Consider the following 20540-nt stretch of genomic DNA (forward strand, 5'->3'; position numbering starts at 1 on the left):
AAAAAATTGAGCAAGTAGATAAAGACGTTGATAAATATTTTGTTGTGCATTCATGCTTTTAGAAGGTGACCTTTTTTTCATTCTTTCTTGTAAAGTGATTTGGGGGGAAGAAGGGAGGGAATAGAGTAATTGGGGCAGGAAGAATACCTTTGTGTACTTATTCCTGAGAATGTTAGGACTTGAATGAAGATTCTCCACCCTGGAATTTAAAGCCACATAGCAGTTTGTGAATGAGACACCTATGTTATCAACAATTGGTTGCTATCTTTGTTTCTTATCTGAACTACTTCTCATTTATTAGGTTTACTTTGAAACTTACTTATTTGGAAATTTGATTTTTCTTTTTGTCTTACAGCTGTTACATACAAATTCTGAAAGGATGGGAGAATTTTGCTTCCATTTACTATTCAGTAGATCTACTTTTTTTTTTTTTAAGGTTTTATTTATTTATCTGAGAGAGAGAATGGGAGACAGAGAGCATGAGAGGGGGAGGGTCAGAGGGAGAAGCAGACTCCCCGCCGAGCAGGGAGCCCGATGCGGGACTCGATCCCGGGACTCCAGGATCATGACCTGAGCCAAAGGCAGTCGCCTAACCAACTGAGCCACCCAGGCGCCCGATCTACTTTTTAATATTAGATTGTTGCCAATACTCTACTTGCTAACCAGGCAATGTTTTCAGTAATACAGCCAGCCCAACACCCTCCTCCTTGAATTACTGTCTAGCTTTGTGATGGTCTCTGAATAACTTGAATCTTTGTTTGACTTGTATACTTAACATGGACTAAACTGATAGATGCTATAAACTATATTATATTCCAGAATTCTAATTCTGAATTTTTGTTGCTCATGAATAAAGACCAAGATTGATCCAGTTGGTTGTTGTTAGATCATAGAGATTTCTTGATCTATTAATCCTAGCAGTTGCTGACTATTTAGTTGCATCATACATAGTCTGGAAAGCTCCTTCCAGGCTTTACAAATTCTAGAGGTCGATGGTGCTTGTGCTAATCAACATTCCATACAGGCTGCATATCTAGTTTCACAAGAAAGGAGCATGGTGTAGATGTAATTAGTGACAGATGAGAGCCCACAGAGGGGATGCTATTCCCCAGGCAGTCATTGCTGTCACAGGGGTAGAGGGGATAGAAGAGTTCACTATTAGGGTGCTTTAAAAAATAAAAACAAAACCAAAAGACAGCTTTTATGCTACGTCTTGGTTATACAAGAGAAAATTATTACATTTATGAAAGTTTGCAACTTTTACTCTGGCCTTATCCTTTAAAGATGATAGTGTGAAGGAAATTATGGATCGAAAGGTAGCTTAATAAATCAGATGAACATTCTCAATATATGTGAAAACAGACTGAGAGATTCTAACTGCTTTTAGCATGCAAAAAATAACTTGTGAACTGGGATTACAACTAGGTCATATATTTGTATATAAAATATACATTCTATGTACTTGTTTGGGTTCGTTTGATCAACTGTTGAGCTTTGGGGGCTAAAGGCTCACAATCTGGTGGGCCTAGACCGTTATACTCCTCTGAGTTCTAGCCAGGTATGCTCAACAGTTTATCCACCCCCCAGGGGATAGAAAATTGGTTCTTGGGAAGCAAAAGTATCTTGCTGTTTTTATGTACAAAGCATAGATACACATACAGCACGTGAACAGATACACAGGATACCTATGATTTTAAAATTTCATGGGTGCACATGATTAGGAAAAAAAATACCTAAAAATGCTCTTTGGCCAGCAATAATGAAAGAAAAAGATCGAGAAACATTTTTCTACACCTGTATCAATCTACATCCTAGCATTTTTACTTGGATGTTACTTAAAAGCTTCAAACTCATTCAAAAGTGAAACCAGTCTCTTTGCGCTCCGCACCCCACCCAAATCTGTTTCTCTGTCTTTCCGTTTACTTCAATTAATGGTACCACCTTGGTCTCCATGGCCCCTCTGTCAGGCCCTTGTCTTTCCCTGCCTGGATTGTTGTTTCAGGTTTTTAAGTTCTTTCGCTGCTTGCTTTTTGTCTTTTATCCACACAGTGCTAGAGGGAGCTTTCTAAACTGTCAGTCTCATCATCTTTACCCAGTTTAAAAACTCCCAATTCTGAGGGATCCATGGCATACCTTTCCTCCTGTTTTCTGGTCTTTTCCTGTCTTCCCAGCTTTATATCTGTCTACTCTCTCTATTGTCCTCCTCAACACACACTTCTTTTTCTGAGTCACTCGGACTCCTCAAATGTTGTTTTCTTCCTCAAGTGTGGCCTTTTTCAAATATTGCTCCATCTGCTCATGGTATGGCACTTTTGAATATTCTTCCCTTCCCTAATCCATACAACTTCCTGTCTACCAGTGTTCCAGATGTCCTGTGCTCTGAGGCTTACTTTATTATTTTTATTCTACTGTTTGTCACACCATGGTAAATGTACGTGTGTGTGTGTGTGTGTGTATTTTCCCCCCACTAAACAGCTTCTTGAGGAACAACTCTGTGTCTTATTTATTATTGCATCTCTGACTCCTACATCACCTAGTAGGCATTCCATAAATATGTGCCAAATTAAAAAAAAAATTTAAAAAAGGAACAGATGCCTGGGATTGTTTTAAGTACTATTATTATATAGACTTTCAGGTTATTCTCTTCTCCTAAGTGTTTATCATGTATTTTTTCCCATAAAGTGTTGCATAATAGATTGGATTAAGCTTATACTTTTCAACAAATGTTAATGACTTCAAACACCAATACTTAAAGAGTAGCTTTTCAAGTACTTAAACGTTTGCAATTCAAAAATAGAATTAACTAATTTTACAATTCATTTACTTCTTACCTACAAAATACAGTATTAACATTAGGTAAGTAGGCAGATTACCAAAATATTTTTTACTGTTTTTTTCTCCCTCTCATCCTATCTAGCTAAAGGACACAAAATCAGCAGATCAGAAAACAACACTACTTCATTTTCTGGTGGAAGTATGTGAAGAGAAGTACCCTGATATCCTGAATTTTGTGGATGATTTGGAACATTTAGACAAAGCCAGTAAAGGTTTGTGCTTTTATAGAAAACATTTCACTGCTCTGAGTCTTCATTTAGTACGTCAAGACAGAAAATGCCTTTTATTTGAACAAACTTGCTACTTTGCCACAGTGTTTTAAATATATTTATAAAAATATAAAAAATATATAGTTGTGTAGTTAAGCCTTATGAATACCTGCCCAGCCCGACCCTCTGCTGCTCAGCTGCCTCCGCTGTAGCCATGGTAACCCTCACTTGAGTCAGTGTCCTTCACTTGGGGACAATCATTGTGTCTGGGCCAAGCCCCAGTAATCAGTGTCCCCAGTTGGCCTAAGTTCTAAATCTGTCTCCACCCACACTGAAGGTAGAGACTGCATTCTTTGTCTTAGTAGAGGCCAAACTGCCAGAAATTCCCTTCAGTCCTTTCTAATGCCTGATGTCTCACCTACTTCTGTCCCCACTGGGTTTAGATCAGGTTGCAAAGGGTCAGGATAGGATAGGGCCTGTTATTAATAGTTGGTTATAATATGATTTAAATGCAGATTTTGACCACTTGAAGAATCCAGTTTTTATTTATATAACCTATTCTATGAAAAAATTTTACTTGCTCCAACCACCAATTTATGAATACACATTTCTGTGAATATATGCATACATACTTCTTGGAAGACAACTCATTTGAAATGGTGAGATACCTGTATTGTCATTGTGTTGAAAACTGGTCATTAGAAATGTCAGACTATTTTTGTGTTGTTTGTTGTTTATTGTCTTCCTAAAATTGGAATTTGTCAACTTAAGAATAACTCCACCCCCCTTCATTTTAGTGAATATTCCTTCTTAAAAAAAAGTCACCTTTGTCATTTTCTACTCCCTTTGTTTCTTCTGTAAAACTTCTTGTAACACTATCTGCAGAGTGGTAATGTGATTGGATGAGATGTTCTTTGACAGTTTTTCCTGAGATGTATGTTTCTTCGAAGTACATATCTCATACAGCCTGTTGAGGTGGTGGGGGGTGGAGGAGAGTTAGAAATAATTAGTCTGGATTTTTAAGACCAAAAATAAGCTTTTTACTTTACTTCTTGCTCCTGCATGCTAATGTTGTAATGATGTTGGAATTACTTACTTTGTCCTTGTGCTACCTAAGAATGTCCTTGGTATAAGAAGATAATGACCATATGTGTATAGGTCTGCAGATAGCATGAATGTGTTTCACTGGAAGCAGCCAACTAAATATTTGAAACAAAAAAGCCATCATCGAGATATATATATATAGGTAGATAGATAGATATAAATATAAATATAAATATAAATATAGATAGATATATAGGTAGATATACATGGGTATAGATGGATATAGATATTTTTATATAGTGTAGGTGATTGTCGAGCATAATTTCTTCGTGTGATTATATTACCCTATTAATAATGAACGAGATTTTAGCGGAATGAATGTAATAGTTTTGGATGAAGTAAGTCTATGTTTGCTTTGGAAAATTTCAGTGCTTTTATATTATATATCATCATTTAAAAGTTTCCATATTTGAAGTCTCCTCAGTGAGCTATCACATGAATTAAAAAGCACCTTTGTTTTTGAGACATAACAAAATCCTGGCCATTAAGTCCTCGTGGATCAGCAGGGGGATCTTTCATTGCAACTAATGAGCTTACCCGTATGACAATTTTCAAAAATCTACTTCATTAGGGCTGCTGCTTTTCCAAGAGATAGTGGCTTACAGCTTTTCTGTTGTATTTCAGTGAAAATATTTTGGGTCATTATTGTATTTCTATATACCATTGCAATATTTCTTTCTTTCTTTCTTTTTTTTTTTTCCCGGTCTTTGAAGGGTTGAATACATTGTTCTCTTGTCTACACAGTTAAAGTTAATGGACTCTAATCTGTGAAAGTTTTATTGATTATTTCACAATAACCAGCTTCATTATTAACTTGGAATGGTTTTTTATTAATGAGTAGAAAATATGACAAAACTGGGGGGGTTTGGGGAGTGTATTAAAGTAAAACCAAGGTAAGTTTATAATGTCACCTTGTTCAGCCCTGTCTCTTTTAGGGTTCTTAGATCTCTGCCATATATTTCTCTTCTTCCCTAGATAGTCTAAATTCTAGGAATGCCATGCAAGTCCAGTCTGTAACTCACTTCTTCATTTGATAAGCAGGTGTTGTGTGATTACTCAGTGTCAGAAACTGTGCCCTTGTCTTGCTGCTGGTCCAAGGTTTAGTTTCTGTGTCTTGGTGGCGACCCAGGTGACTGCACTGGCATCTGGCTCCTGTCCTAACTGGCTCCTCTTACACTCTCAGGATCCTTTACTTCCTCCTCTCCTTCGATGCAGCTTTGTTGCAGCCAGTGTTATTAACCTAATACAGAGCCCTTCTTTTCCTTTCTTCCCATAACTCCTTAGGTGATCTCTTCAGTTTCCAAGGGCTTACATACCATCATTCCGTTAATGACTTACAAATTTGCACTCCAGTCTTCCCTTCTAAGCTCCACACTTGCGTATCCAACAGTGAACTTGCCATCTTCGGCCACACCACACGCATAGATCACAGTATGCCATAAAATGTGGCTCTTAATTCCTACACCCGTAACCGTTCCTTCCCAAATTTTATTTACTTGAGAAAATCCTTCCTAACACCCTTTCTTTTGATTTTCCTCTTCTCATTCGCCTTGTCTCTTTACAGCCTTCAGCACGTCAACTGCAAGTTGTGTGGTAGATTCTAAGTTTAGTCTATGGGAATTGGCCTAGAATGTTGCCTCGTTCCCTCCTTCATAGAGCAACTTATAGTAAATGTCACCTTCCCTCTAGTGCTTTTTTCCTGGTTGTTCCAGGGAGTTTCAGTGTGCTCTACTCTTTCCTTAAGGATAAATTCATATGTTTTCCAGAAAATCTTTGACCACTATCTAAGAACTCAGAGTCTAGAGTAGAGACTATTCCTGGAACTGCTGGAGATGGAATTCACTTCTAGAGAATGGGCTGCCTTCAGGGTATTGTCAGAGTGCATTTAATGATTCCGCATTTCTAATGTTCACTTTTTTCCATTTCCACATGTTTATTTTTTTAATTTTTTTAAATGTTTTAAAGATTTTATTTATTTGAGGGAGAGAGAGTGCACACACAAGAGAGAGTGAGAGAGAGAATAGGAGTAGGGGGAGAGGGAGAAGCGGACTCCCCGCTGAGCAGGGAGCCTGATGCGGGACTCGATCCCAAGACCTCGGGATCATGACCTGAGCCGAAGGCAGACGCTTAACCGAATGAGCCACCCAGGTGTCCCCATTTCCACATGTTCAGCTTTTGGGAGCATTTTCTTTGATATCTTACATTTGATATTTGTCCTCTCCATTTTATTGACATCTCTGCTTTTAAGACTGTTTGTTTGCTTTTAGCTAGTAACTCCTTGGTCTGACCCAGATATTTGTCTACTCAGATACATCTCCAATTCCAGTGCCTTGTGACTTTCCAACATTTTATGATAAATGGCTTACTAAATACCAAATGTTTATCTTTTATTCACCTACTGTGAGCACTTAGAACACTTCATTTCCAGGTGGCTGCCACCTGGAAATGTATAGTGTTTGAAATTTCAAATTCATCTGCTCTAACAAGCAGAAAGCATTTTCAAAGGCTCCCATTAACCTTCTTATACTATACACTTCTAAAAATGCCAATTAAAATTTATTAGTTTGATGTATATATTTTGAATGTTCAGGATTAGTTATTAAATTCAATTGCATTTTAGACATTAAGTGTGTACTGTAGATACATAAAAATATTCATTGTGCAACAGACTTAACATAAATAACATTATGTTAGGGAGGTCATAGGTTGGGGCTTCACGATTTTGTGAGATAAATAATTCATCTGGTATTTCAAATCAACTGTAAGATATTAGAGTTTCATGAAAATACTCATTTGTGTACATTTCTGCCAATATAGTGAAATCATTTGAAAGAACACGGTGGGGGGGCATTTATAATAAAATAATTTAGAGACGACAACCATGTAGGGTATCATTTTAATTGAATTGTCAATAAAGGGCACTGGTAGGAGCTGAATTCTGTCCCCCTGTGTCCAAGCCCTTCATATGTGGAAGCCTTAATCCTTAGTATCTCAAATTGTGATTGAATGTGGAGATAGGTGTTTAAGAAGGTGATTATGTAAAATGAGCCTCTTAGGGTAGGCCCTAATCCAGTGTGAATTGTCTCCTTATAAGAGGAGGATATTTGGACAGATAGACACCAGGGGTTTGCATGCACACAGACCAACGATGTGAGGACACAGCGAGAAGGCGGCCATCTGCAAGCCAAGGCCGTCTTCTTGCTTCAAAAGAAACTAAATCTACTGACACCTTGATCTTAGACTCCAGAACTGTGAGGAATGAAGTTTCTGTTGTTTAAGCCACCCAGCCCGTGGCATTTGTGATGCGGCCCTAGCACACTAATAGAATAACTTAAGGCACTTTTCTTGCTTACAGCTTTTCGGCTGTAGAATAGAGTAGCGTTTGCGGAATGATGTTTTACTTGATCAGATCACTTAAAGAAACAGTCATAGACCTGCTGTGTTAGGTGTTCACTAGTAAGCAAATTTCGGGATATCAAAGGTTCTTGTACAAACCGTGAATTAGCACATGATTTTATGTAATTACAAATATGTCTCAATTCCTTTTTTTTTTTTTTTTTAGAGTTTATTTATTTGACAGAGAGAGACACAGCGAGAGAGGGAACACAAGCAGGGGGAGTGGGAGAGGAGAAGCAGGCTTCCCGCGGAGCAGAGAGCCCAATATGGGGCTCGATCTCAGGACCCTGGGACCATGACCTGAGCCGAAGGCAGACGCTTAACGACCGAGCCACCCAGGCGCCCCTCAATTCCTTTTTTGAATAGACACGACATAAATGCTACATATAATAAGGAAATAATTGAGGCAATCTAAATAAATATATTCATGAATATTCACATTTAATTTCAGGGTTAGATCTATGGTATCTCCTATATTTTATTCTAGAATGCATTTGTTTATGCTGGTATATTAAGTTTTTGTTCTGTCTTTTACTCACTGCATCTCTCTCTATATTTCTTTGCCACCTACCTCTGTTTTGCTACTTTAATAGTTGTAATTTTATTATAAGCAAGTAGCCAATAAAGGCTAGTAACACTCTGAATTATCTGTTGGCTCTTTTCTGAGAGGGAGGTGTGGATGGATGGTTGTACTTCTTTTTGCATTATCCTGTAGAAATAGTGAAAACATTTGCTATCTCTTACCTGTGTGACATGATTCTGCAGCTAGATGGTAGAGTAACAAGTTATGTCTGGGAAGCTACTTTATGACTTCTGTGTAGTTAGGTCTCAGTGATCTAATTGGATAATCTGTACTGATCTAATAAGTATTCTTAAGAATTGTAGAATAATTTTAATGTCACTACCAGCCCAATATAATAAAAGATAAATTTATTTTTAAAATGTAATTCACGTATAGGTTTGCATATAGTATTAAAAGGGCAGTATTTGTAAAAATTTTCTGTTCAAGTGAACACTTTTAACCTAAAAAGGTAGGATGAAATATAACTGGGTCATTCACAAGGTAATTACAAGATATATGAAAAATATATATAGTGTACTGTGAGCTCAGTGTGCTGGTAAGGGGCTACAAGGTGCAAGTTGTCTGATGAGTGGCATTTTATTTAAATTCTCCCAGTTAATTTCCAGGGATTATCTAGATAGAGTTGGCATCAAAAGTTTATATCGCAGACTTGCATGTAAGTTTGTATTGCGCTGTTGCTCTGTGCAAATATAAACTATTTTGAAAAGCAGCATAATGGAATGTAGAAAGACCATGGCCAAAGTCCCTGGAAGGATTGAGGATTCTATAGACTGATGTGGAAGAACACTAGGCATGGAGGAACTACACGTCCAGCTAAAGATTGCTTTTTGAGATACTGAGCTGAGAACATTTCCTGAATTGGCTGCTGCTGGGGCTGATAGATGATGATGAAGAAGAAAAACACATCAGGAAGACCTCTATATCTTTTTGGAGGTTAGCAGACTGAAAGTGGCATCAATACAGCATTAATCTTTTCAAGAAACTAACAGTTTACAGTGTTTGCAGATTTGGGGCCAGCTACACATTTGAAATAGCTACTGGAACAGTTCTCTCAGTGTCACCTATGAGCCGTAGCTCACATCAAGTCACAGGACATCAAGTCACAGGACAGGAGCAACAGTGACAAGCAAGGTCTCCGAGCTCTCCTGGATGGCTGGCCGCAAAGCAGTATTTACGGCTGCTCAGTGCTGCAACAAGAAGTGGGAAATTATAAACAAGGTGGATGAAAGGAAATTTCGGAATGAGAGCATTCTGAAGGATAGCTTACCGTAACAAATCTGTGCAGTCTGAGGACGCCTAGGCAGTGGATGGAACGTGCTCCGTCACGGCAGTCTGCTGAATGTCACTGCTCACAAGGTCACCATGTGGCCAGTTGGGTGCAGAGCCATGGGGTGGCTCCAGTGCCGCAGGTGAAACTGTCAGCTGCTGCCCAGAAACCAGGCTCTGGGCGGCTGGCAGAGTCCTGAAATAATAGTCGCAGGGGCTTCGCAGGGCTGCCGTACCGATGAGCACACGCTAGGCTCATTTAAACAGCAGAGGCATATGAATTTATGCTCGAATCATTCAGGAATACAGACGTCTGAAATCCAGGTGTTGGTAGGATGGGTTCCTTCTGAAACCTGTCAGGGAGGAGCCATCCCGAGCCTCTCTCTTAGCTTCTGGTGGCTGCCAGCAACCCTTGGCGCTCTCTTCTCCTCCGTGTCTCTGGCTCTTGCCTCTCTTTGTAAAGACACGAGTCATTTGATTTAAAGCCACCCTAAATCCAGGGCGATTTCATCTCAAGATCCTCAACTGATTCCCTGTGCGAAGATCCTATTGCCAAATAAGCCACATGCTGAAGTGCTTTGTGGCCATGGATTTGGGGGGTGGGAGGGATACTATTCAACTCCCTGTACTCATCCTTGTCCTCACTCCCAGAACTGCATGGAAGTAGCACCATCCTCTCTGAGTGTCATGAAATGATGAAGCGCAGTTACACAGATAGACATGTATATGGACAGCAGTTAGCATTATGTTGTGAAATGTTTTGGTGTTTAAGGGTTATTGTTGATGAGCTTATGAAATACCCTTTTCTTTCATCATCACGTGCAAATGCTAAAGCAATTAAAACAAATCCATCATATGCCTCTGAATGTAAGGAATTTTTATTAATAAGTAGTGACAATTACAATAACTCCAATAAATAATTTCAGTGGGCAAAATAAAAAAATGTGATCCCCATTTAGATTATGGAGACGTTGCATTATGGAGGAAGCTGTTGTTACAATCACAGACTCTGAAGTTAGACAACTGGGGTTCAAACCCCAGCTCTGTCCATTGCTAGAGGTATATAACCTTGGATGAGTTCCTTAGCCCCACTGGGACTCAGTGTTCTTACCTGTAAAATGGGAATAATAGTTGTACTTAATTCAGAGGTTTGTTGTGAAGTTATAGGTTAATACATGCAAATAGCTATAAAGATTGAATAGCACACCATAAGGGCTTTGTAAATATTCTCTATATTTTCTGTAATTTAGCTGTTGTTTTTCAGTGATTATTTTTTATTGACACACATCTGCCTATTCTATCATTAATGATGCAGATAAACATGAGTCTCTGTGAATAATATGATTATGTAATTTTAACATGTATTCTCATTAGTTATTTGAACAGGTCCCAACTGTGTCTTGCCTGAAACTTATGCAAACTTTAGGATTTCATAGATCGATGTTGCTGAAAAATTTATTTACTTTTCTAAAAATTAAAGAATGATATACATATAGGAAATTGCACAATCTTAAATGCACAACACAATGCATTTTCACTGGTTGAGCATACTAGCATAGGGAAATGGAATTTGGAAAATGAATTCTATTTTCCTTCCTCTGTTTCAGCCTGAGTCACTATTTTTATTTCCTGTTTTGAACTTTGATAAAAAGATTTCTTTTGAAAGAGGTCTTCTATTAAGCTGTGAAAAGTAGCTAGGGTCCAACCACTCTTCAACAACTTGGAGCTTATTTTTTTCTGGAAATATTTGCATATTATTTAAAAAACAAATTTACCAGCCCGGAATTATTAAGGAATTAGTTACTTGGAAATGTTTTCCATTTCCATATGAAAATATGAAATATGAATGAACACTTAAGATAAATGATACAAATGATAGGAACGTCGAAAAAGATTTATTCGCCTGCATAGAAAAACCTAAAGAAAATATGTTCCGGATAATCTTCCCCCCTCCCCTCAGAAAAGGTCATCTTCAAGTATAGATTTAAAATTGATCAGCAGTGAGACTGCTGTCACTGTTAGGACAGTTTCTCAGCAGTTGTCTGTCAAACTGTGAATTTTAAGGAAAAAAGTACTAGTGCTCATTAATAGTTTGGGGTATGTTTTGACCCCATAAGGAAAGAAATCTTTCCAAAAACTTTATTGAATTCTCACTGTGTAGCAAACAAGGTGCTAGGCACTTGCATCAGTAAGGATCAGACCTGACTTTGACAGTGAAAAAATGAAACAGTGGCCTAAATTAGATGGACTCATTCATTATTTTACGAGCCATCTCACGAGTGCCTCCTTCTGTCCAGGCAAAATTTGGAAGCCTGGATAGAGCCATGAGCATAAAAGAAAAGTATCTGCTCTCTTGAAGTTCACGTTTTATGGAACATCTGCCAAAGGAAGAAGTCCATGTACAGTATGTCAGATGGTTAGTTCTGGCATTCCGGGGCAGAGTTTTGTTTTGTTTTTCCCACAGTTAAGGTTGAGTGATCAGAGAAGGCCCCATAGAGAAGGTGGCCTTTGTGAAAAGATGTGAAGGAGGTGGGAGGAGGAGGCAAAGCAATTTGGGTGTCTGAGAGAAGCCCTTTAGGCAGAGAGCAGAGCCATGTAGAAGTCCCAAGATAGGCAAGTGAGACTGGAACAGAGGGAAGATATGAGAGGAGATGAGGTCAGAAAGGTCACAGATTCTATAGGACAGGATTCATCATTAGACAGATTTTGACTTTACTCTGAGATGGGGAGCCATTAGAAAGTTTTCAAGCCAGAAGACTGGCATCTGACTTGTATTTTCAAAGGATTGCTTTGGCTGCTGTCCTGGGGAAAAATCCAGAACAATGGCAGGAGCAGTGAAGCCACTCAGAGGCTGTAATAATCATCCAGAGAGGAAAGCATGTTGGCTGGGACGAGAAGGAGGTAGCAACAGCGGTGCGAAGTATTTCGATTTTGAAGGTAGAACCAACAGGACTTTATGAATGGGTGTGTTGGGTATGAGAGAGAGAGGAGTCACCACACCAATTGTTCACTGAGATGTAGAAGCAGGTTCAAGGAGGAAGATGAGTCCCAATTTGGAAATGTGAGTTTAAGAAGCCTATGAAATATTAAGGAAAGATGTTTAATAGGCAGTTGGCGTTTAGGGGAAGGATACAGGCTGGAGAAAAAATTTACAATTTTTCAGGTCTAGAGATACGCAGTCTAGGACATGCTAGGCTGCGTGGTCTCTCGTAGTCCTATGTGAAAATTTGTCTTAAAATTTGCACAGCATCCAATCTATACTTCATATTTACCATAGGACACAGTAAAAGTGGTACCATCTCCCTCCCATACACAGGCACACAAAACCATTATCCTGAGGGAACGTTTTGAATACTGTGACAGACGTCTCTATGACGGACCTCTTTTGTGTCATATTTACCGTGTTCTTGAACATCTTATTTGCAAGAAGGAATTTTCAAATTCTTAGAGGTAAACATGGTTTATGAAAGAGATTTGTTTGTACCACTACTACTGGTGTCTAAAAAGCTGACTGAACTTTAACATGCTCTTGATGGTTGTGGAGGTCAAGGCTGCTTCTGTCTCCCGGAGCGGAGAGTGGGGGAGGAGGAGGGTTCAGCAGAACTGATGTGACGGAGCCCTCTCACTGGGCCGTTCAGCCTCACCTCTGCTTGCCTTCCACCTTACCTCCTTCCAGCTCCCAGAGCAGACATAGGCCATTCTCATGCAGCATGATGTTAAAAAAATAAAATAACCACAAAACTCTCATTGTACATAGTACAGTAAATTAGGGAATGCAAGTTAGGACAATTTATTATAACAGGTCCCATTAAGAATCAGAACAATGGGATGGAAGGAAAGCTGAGCAGAGGAAGGCCAGTGCTTGGTGAGGATAACTGGCCACTCGTTTCCCACTGCTTCTTTCGATTTACCTTTGCCTGGTGCATACCGAGCTGCGATTTATTTTGAGTTTGTGCTTTTCTGTCCTCTTGCTTCAGTTTTATACCTTTTCAAAATAATCATGGGTTTCATAATGCTATTCCAGAACTTAGATTTTGTTAGAGGCCTACTTAATGTGGAGGTTTTTAAAATGCTGCTGAGTTTTTGTCCATCTTGTCCATCCAATTTATTGTTTTTTTAACTCACATTTATAAAATATTCTTAGAATTTTATAAAATACCTTTATTTGCTTGGGAGCCTGAAATGCTCTAGCCTAGTTTGTTGTCCTCACAAAACGACTGTGTTTGTGAGCACAGGAAGGTTCATTTAGGTTGAATGTTTGAATTGTTTTTATGGTAATAAGTTGTGTAAGCCTTCTTTAAAGAAATCAATTTCCCTGGAATGTATCATGATAGGTAAGAATGAATGTGACACTTCTTAGGATGCTTGTTATAAAATAATAACCAGCATCTCCAGGAGATATTCATAGAGGATTGTTAATTAATTGTAAAAATTACTTAAATGTATGTAATTTCTACTCTCCTTTCTTGAAATCTTAGTAAATGGTGGAGGCCATCGCATTACAGAAAGCCTATATCCATGATTACTTTAAACTTAAATATTTATGGTTGTGACTTTTAACTTTTATACTTAACATCTCTAATGCATAATTATCATAATGACAAGGCACTTGAAGACAAATCTGTGTGTTGGATTTTAAGGTTTAAGATATTTACTCTATTAACCTCACGAGATTAAAGCTAAATCCAAAATCCATTCCTTCAGCAAATATTTGAGTGTCTGCAGTGTGTTATGTAACTGAAGATACAAAAATAAATACGGTATCTTCCCTCAAGGATTCGTAGTCATTTGGGAGAGGAAGGCACACACAAAGATAAAAGTAATGGAGTGTAGTAATTGCAAAGATAGAGATAATTACCTGGTATGATGGGTGGGGAGGACACCTCACTAGGGGGACTAGCTAGAGTTTTTGACTCTTGTTATTTTATGTATGAGTGGGAATGATCGAGGAACAGTGGACAAGGCAAATAGACATATTTTTTCCAGGGTCAGTACCTACAGAGTGGATGAAGAGGGGGCAGGGGGAGGGAAACTACAAGCAGGATGTTGCTCTGAGAGTAAAGCATAGCAGAACATGAAATAGTCAAGCCAGCTTGTGGGTGGAGCTCAGATGTTGTCATGAAAGCAGTTTACTGGCTAGCTTGAAGCCATCTTTACATTGGTGTTTGTCTGGAAACTCCTAAGTGCAGTGTGGAGAAGGCACTGAAGAAAAAAAGGAGACCGGAGATCAGAGAAGAGATAAGGATCCCGATCACTTGAATGGTGCTCCCATGAGCAAGAAATTAAGAACTGTTTGCCAAATGAAATGCCAGTGATGCCATGTTTGGATCTGAGGGTTGCAGGAGAGGGAAGGGTAAAGACAAGCAGGTTTCTACCACAGGAAGCACAATTCCTGGTTCTGCCTGGGTGTGGAGATTGCAGATGGGCAGTGGCACACGTGATATTTGAGGTGACTGAGAGACATCCCATTTGAATGAATATTAACCAAGTAAAATGAAAAAGTGGAAATTGCCCTTAAAATAATCTAGTCAACTCTGTTTGATGATGGCTGTGTTTTGTTACTTCCAAATAATGGAAAGGAATACAAAAATAAGATTAATTTCTTAGTCAAGGACTGTGACAGTGTTGAAAGATAAAATTCATACACAGGTCACATACAAGGACACCAGTAAATTAACACTTCTTTGAGGATGTACAATTTAAAACTCTGCTGTAGTTGGGATTTCTAATACAAAAAAATATATATAATCACTGACCTCAAAGAACTTGACACAAACAGTGTGGTTAAAATTATATTTGAAGATGTTTAAAGGAATTATCTGTGGAAATAGAATTGCTGAAAAAGAAAGACACCAAAGAAATTCTTAAATATTCTTTAGTTTTACCCATTGGATGGCCCAAGCATTATTAGCCTACAATTTGCTCACATCCTTCTTTCTCTCTTCCAAGTGTGCTGTGGTCTTTAGTTAAAAACCAGTGAAAGTTGGTCACTTACACTTAAATGTACAAATAATGTAACCAGAGACTGCTGATGAAGCATAAATAATGGCTTAGTGGGGTTTCCATCTGTAGAGTAGCTTCAAGAAGCATTTTTAGAGACCACTTGCTTGCTTTTTATCACATCAATGTTAAATGTTTGAATATGCCCCAAACAGTCCTAATATTTTGTTCTTGAAATTAGCAACTTTTCTTTTTAGACTGACTTCTACAACACTGTTCCTGGCCTGATGATGATGATGATGCTTTTTACTTTTTCTTTGAGTCCGCTATTACTTCTTTCAGCCTTTAAGCTCTTCATTTCTTATAGAGAGCTAAGAATAACAGTGCATCGTGCACTGTCTTTAAAAAAATTCCTTCTCCTATGTTACAGCATTTGATCTTTTATGAAATGCCTAAGAGGTAAAAATAAGAGGTAGGATTCTTCCCATTTCACTGATGTGGAAATTAAGCCAGTGAGAAATTGCTTCAAATCACAATGTTAGTAGAATATAGTTTCTGACCCACTGGGTAACAAGGAATTGGAAAAGGCTCACAGGATCACTTCATACAGGCTTCTTTCTTAAGCCTTTCTCTCATCGCCCTGGGAAGTGCTCATCACTCACGGGGATGGCTCTGTGTTCAGTGATGAGCAGCTGGCTCTTCTGAGGGCGGCCCAGGTTGTTAAACCCTTCTGAGCAACACAACTCATGAATCAAAAATTTATTTATTTATTTATTTTTACACCTCCTCACAGGTACTGGAGTTCTGCCTTCTCTCCAGACATGTACTTCTGTATATCCATGTGGTATATTAGAAATATGTATTTGGTCATTTTCCAGTTTCCTGGTATAGAGCTCCTAAAACCTCTAGAATTTCTTAAGTGATAAAAGTGTGTTTTGTATGCTAATGCGATGACTCAGGCAGGTGGGGGTGGGGGGAGGAGGAACCTAGATAGCTCCCAGATGGGAGTCTGGTCACCAGAGGCAACAAGCATGTGGTTAGAGGGTTAGAATTATCAGCCTACCCTCTGACCTCCAGGGAGAGGGGAAAGGGGCTGGAGATAGAGTTGAGTCACCAATGACGGCTGATTTGATGTCATGCCTGTGTCATGAAGCTTCAGGAAGAACTCAAACAATGAGGCTGAGGAGGCTGGGGTATATTCATAGAAGCCACGGGAACTCTTTACCATCTCCCCACCCCCATTCTTTGTTGTATGCATAGCTTCCCTTTGGCTGTTCCTGAATTGCATCCTTTATAATAAAACTGTAATAGCAGGTATAGTGCTTTCCTGAGTTCTGGAAAACATTAAATGGTGGAAAATAAGTGGGGGGAGGGGCATGGAAACCCCTGACTCTGTAACCAGTTAGTCAGAAGTGTGAGTTATGGGTGGTCCCTGGGTCTTGTGATTGTCTTCTGAAGTGAGTCTCGTGGGGCTGGGGCCTTAAACTCCATGGGCTCTGCATTAACTCCAGGTACTTAGTGTCAGAATTGAAGTGGAAGACTACCCAATTGGTGTCCGCGAATCGGAGAATTGATAGGTATCGGAACGTTGTATTAGGTGTCAGAAAAAAAAAATCCAACTGTGTTCCTTCCCAGTGTTTGCCTTGTGCTTTTTGTTACATTGGAGTCCCTTAAACTTTTATTTGTCCTTTCTGTAGGTATTTCTCAAATATGATGTGTATGTATAATAAATTGGATTAGTGGACTAACAGTATTTTAAGCATGTGGTTTTGTTCCACGGTGTATTAACACATGAAGTTTCATTTAAAAAATAAGGTAGCATGTCTATCTGTCATCCAGCCATCCGTCCAGAATGCTTACATCTAGTCCCCTGAGTCTGGCCATATGTGGATTACTTACAATTGGACGAGGCAAGATTATACAAAAAGACAGTCATTGTGTGAAAGCCACATCTATGTACTTAAACACTGTTATAGATAGGTAGCAGTTGTAAAAATAAAATCTACTCTGTAGAGCAAAACAGTTAAAAATTAAGTCTGGAATTTAATTGCCTGAGGTCGAATTCTGACCTCACTACTTTTAGTTTGACTTTTACTCACTCAACTCTACTTTTGTTATCTGTAAAATGGGATAATAGCAATATCTATTTCATGATTATCTTGTGAGAATTTTAAAAATTAATGGAAGATCCAGGGCACCTGGGTGGCTCAGTTGGTTAAGCGTCGGCCTTCGGTTCAGGTCATGATCCCAGGGTCCTAGGATCGAGCCCTACATTGGGCTCCCTGCTCAGCAGGGGAGTCTACTTCTCCCTCTCCCTCTGCATTTCTCTCTCTCTCTCTCATAAATAAATAAATCTTGGAAAATATTAATGGAAGATGCTTAAGACAGGACCTCAGGATACTTGGTACATTTTAGCCACTGCTACTGTTATCCCTACTACTACCATTACGACTTTCACTAATATTATCCTAATAGGCTTGTTTTGAACCTGATTTACAGCATAAAGTGGCTGTACAGCTTATAAACTCTTCTGAGCACATATTCACTCAAAATGATTTTATGTGTTTTTGAACTTGTATTTATTTAATGAGAAGTTTCACAGTTTCAGGAAGTATAAAAGTGAACCACCTGTAAGATTTCTTAAATGATAGAGGAAATGCTAATGAAATATTAGACAAGAGATCAAATAGACTAGGAGAGCAAAGGGAATCTCTTGTAGTGCAGATAGAGAACTTTGAAAGAAACAAACAAAAAAATTGGAAATGAGAAGAGTAAATGAAACACCCCAGGCCTAATTAAATAGATGTCTTGGTTGTGAATAATTGACAAACAGACTTAAAACTGAAAGAGCATAGCATAGGAACCATGTGTTACCATCATGAGCAAAGTACAGCGAGATTTGGGCACTTGAGTTAAGTAAATTGAAATAATTAATGCACTAAATGCTGATAGAAGTATTTTATGTACTCTTTTTTTGTGTGTTATTGTCTTAAATGTAAGGCTGACAGAAAGGGAAAACATGAGTAGCACAAAACTAATGATAAAATATGCACCTAATATAACTTCAAAATGGCTTCACTACAGTGGGAGCCGGAGGTTAAAATATCATCACTCTGGGCACAGACAACTACTATATGCAGCTCTCTGAAAAGTTCATTCGTTGGCCTCGTTGAACATTGGCGCCTGGGTGGCTCAGTCAGCTAAGCATCTGACTCTTGATTTCGTCTCAGGTCATGGTCTCGGAGTCCTGAGATTAGGCTCCCTGCTCAGCAGGGAGTCTGCTTCTCTGCCCTTCCCCCTGCCCTCTGCTCATGCATGTGTGCATGCACGCTCTCTCTCAAAAAAAAAAAAAAAAAAATTGTATCTGAAAATTAGCCTGCTAATTGATTTTACAACAAAATGTGTTAAGGTTTTGTTAACAGCTATTAATATGTTAGAATAGCAAATGTTATTTTGTATACAGCTAGTTTAAAAAACAAAACTCCATGTTCTTACGCAGCATTGTTTTTCATGCTTCCCTTCTATTCCATTGTATTGAACCAAGACTGTAAATATATATATATATATATATTTAACTCAGTCCCATTTTATTGGGCCATTAGGTTGCTTTCAAAGGTATTCCCACTCTTACAGTTGAAACCTCACTTGTATCCATTCCTCAGGATTAATTGGAAGCCTAAACGTGGTAGTATACTTAGAATTAGTATATGCATTTTTAAACATTATTTCATATAGTTCTCAGTAGTGGGAAGTAAAAGAAAAAAAGTTTTAGCCAAAATTCATCTGAACCCCAAATTTGGTTTGGGTCACTATATCTTTATATATTGTTAATTTTTTTTCCTTGATGTCATCTAAAATTATGCATAGATTTTAGGAAGTGATTCTTCAACGTCCTACTGGGTGACCAGTACATTCTGATAGGGCCTTAGTGCCCTCTCTACCATTTGTTCCTTCATGTGCATTGTGAGAGAAACTCCCCGTGAAGGAAGGGAGATTGTTATTAGATAATAAACACAGATTGTGCTCAGGGTACCAGTAAAGAAAATGTGACATTTGTTCCACATATTGCTCAAGTAGCTTCTGATACCTTTTCATTCCTGTTATAGATTAGCTTGGACAATAGAACACTCTTTTCCCTGTCTTTTCCACATACTCATGGTTCCTCTTGAGAGATCATGATTTTGAAAAATGTTAAAATTGTGTTAAAAGGGGTTTAATGTTTAAGAGTCTCTATTTGCTCCTCTTTTTCTGAATAGACTGATTATTTTGTAGTGTAGAGGTCAAGGGCTCTAATTTTAAACAAAACTATTAAATGTGGTTTGTTCATGTGAGCATTTCCTAATGATTTCATCTTACGTTTTTTTAAAATATGAAATTTCCTTTAGTTTTGCATTTGAAAATCTAAAGGTTTAAAAAAAATTAGTGAAATTTATCTTTAGTAGAATTTTACTTTATTATTGTAAGGTTTTGCACAAATGTTTTGTTCCTAGAATGTTTTACCTTTTATATATTATAATTTTGTCCTTTCAAGGCATTTAATATACTTTCTTTTAGTCTCTGTAGAAACGCTGGAAAAGAATTTGAAGCAGATGGGAAGGCAGCTTCAACAGCTTGAGAAAGATTTGGAAACCTTTCCCCCTCCTGAGGACTTGCATGATAAGTTTGTGACAAAGATGTCCATATCCTTCTGATATCTAAATAACTTACGTCACTAGTCAACTAGAGTTATAATTTATTTAATGCTGTAGGTTTATTTGCATAACCAGTGGTTATTCTATAGTGCCAAATAGCAGCTTAACTTTTGCCTTCTTGCGGGGAAATATATCACTGTGTTTACCTATCATGAATAATACAGAAATGTATTCTGCTTTCAATTCTTTTTTAATATCAATTTGGATATTTTCTCTCATCTTTTCCCTTCCATTTGCCCTGTTTCCTTCTGATGTTCATGGTTAATTGAAAGGATGTGAAAACTCAGTTTGAGGAAGTTTGAATCATGATGTGATTTAGATACTTTTGAAATGTTTCAGGAAGGAAACAAAGATTTTATAAACTGGTATGACTAGTCAGCTTAATTTCAAGGGTTGGTATAAAAAATTATGTTCCAGAAACTTTAATATTTCCTTTAGAAATACTGCCTGATTCCAAAATCAAAATGGAATTTGTCATGATCACTACTTGTATAGGTCTTCTCCAAACCCAAAATA

The 20540-nt window shown here is 38.2% G+C and overlaps 1 protein-coding gene across 1 annotated transcript in view; it reads left to right on the forward strand.

Moving 5' to 3' along the window:
* DIAPH3 (diaphanous related formin 3) overlaps positions 1-20540 on the forward strand; it is a 484064-nt gene that overhangs the window by 270933 nt on the left and 192591 nt on the right. The window contains exons 22-23 of the mRNA XM_032402899.1: positions 2918-3047; positions 19888-20012. Of these exons, the coding sequence (XP_032258790.1) occupies positions 2918-3047; positions 19888-20012 (255 nt within the window). The remainder of the gene's footprint in view (positions 1-2917; positions 3048-19887; positions 20013-20540) is intronic.

The sequence above is a fragment of the Phoca vitulina genome, unplaced genomic scaffold, assembly GCF_004348235.1.
Source record: "Phoca vitulina isolate PV1807 unplaced genomic scaffold, GSC_HSeal_1.0 scaffold5, whole genome shotgun sequence".
Classification (NCBI taxonomy): Eukaryota; Metazoa; Chordata; class Mammalia; order Carnivora; family Phocidae; genus Phoca; species Phoca vitulina.